The sequence below is a fragment of the Trypanosoma rangeli genome (genome assembly GCF_003719475.1).
Source record: "Trypanosoma rangeli strain AM80 chromosome Unknown Tra_15.4_contig_00715, whole genome shotgun sequence".
Classification (NCBI taxonomy): domain Eukaryota; phylum Euglenozoa; class Kinetoplastea; order Trypanosomatida; family Trypanosomatidae; genus Trypanosoma; species Trypanosoma rangeli.
In genome coordinates, this window is record NW_021706452.1 from 3,736 (window position 1) to 4,903 (window position 1,168).

Below are 1,168 nucleotides of genomic sequence, written 5' to 3' on the forward strand. Positions count from 1 at the left end.
GGTGGAGGCGGCCGCTCCGAAGTCCAACCCAAAGCTCGCGTTTCTCTTCGACAACGACGCCGCACACGGCGGAGCGGCGCCGGAGAAGCAGGAGCCCGGGTCGGAGGTGCGGGTGACGGACGCCGCCGCAGCAGGAGTCACACACATAGAAGAGGTGAAGCAAGAACCCATAGAAAACCCATGTAAGCTGGATGACTCGGGCAGTGCCGCAGCAACCAGCGCTGCGCCAGCGGCGCCGTCGCGACGCGCGATGACGATCGCCAAGAGCGTAAAGCTGCAGCGCAAGCTGCAGGACTTCCCATATGACAAAACGGGCATCTCTGCAGCTGTGGAGAATGCAGAGGCGCTGGCCACAAACGATGCCTCATTGAACTCTGCGAAGGTTCAGGTGGACGTGAAAGAGGCGCGGCAACCACGCACTGACGACGTCACGGTGCCGCAATCTCCCACAGCACCTACCGACAACACGCAGCACGAAATCAGTGGGGCAGAGCGGCATGAACACCCTGCGGATAACGCTTCGAAAGTTCCAAGCGAGGAGTTTAAACAGGAGCCTGCTGCCGTGATGTCAAAATCACTCAAACGCAGTCGCTACCTCAAAACCTGCGAGGCAGCGACACAGTCCCTGATAACAGGGGAAACGCACGCACAGCCTCATGGCGAGGAGGAGACGACAGTGAGAACAGCAGTTGTGACGAAACCAAAGCTGGACTTGGCACAACAACCGCAAGTGTGTAACGACCAGCCCATGCCCCCACATGTCTTGGATCAAATCCGGGCGGTTGGCAACACAAAAACTGCCGCCATCTCACGTCACGCATTTACAAAACTGACTGGTATAAGGCGGAATAAGAAACTCCTGGCCAAAAAAACAGCTATGCAGGAGGAGGCGGAGAATACGGCAGCACCTAAGGGAGCTGAGGAAGAGGCTGGGCGCAGGAGGGCTGCAGAGGAAGAGGCTGAGCGAAGGAGGGTTGCAGAGGAAGAAGCTGAGCGAAGGAGGGTTGCAGAGGAAGGAACTGAGCGCAAGAGAGTTGAAGAGGAGGCTGCACGGAAGAAAACAAAAAGGGATGCATACAGGAAGGCAAGAGAAGAAGCGGCAAGAAAGAAAGCTGAAGAGGAAGCGGCTCGCAGAAAAGCCAGAAGAGAGGCGCGAGAGCGGGCAAGG

At 57.7% G+C, this 1,168-nt stretch overlaps 2 protein-coding genes across 2 annotated transcripts in view; both read left to right on the forward strand.

Moving 5' to 3' along the window:
• Positions 1-186, forward strand: part of TraAM80_09896 (kinetoplast-associated protein) — a gene marked incomplete at both ends in the record, with an annotated part of 1,023 nt that extends 837 nt beyond the window's left edge. Inside the window, one exon of the mRNA XM_029386552.1 lies at positions 1-186. This exon is cut by the window's left edge and continues 837 nt beyond it. Coding sequence (XP_029233625.1) covers positions 1-186 — 186 coding nt within the window.
• Positions 187-250: 64 nt separating this feature from the next.
• Positions 251-1,168, forward strand: TraAM80_09897 (kinetoplast-associated protein; the record flags this gene model as incomplete). The annotated part of the gene is made up of 1 exon (XM_029386553.1): positions 251-1,168. A coding segment is annotated over one exon (918 nt), but the record flags the coding sequence as incomplete, so codon positions are not given.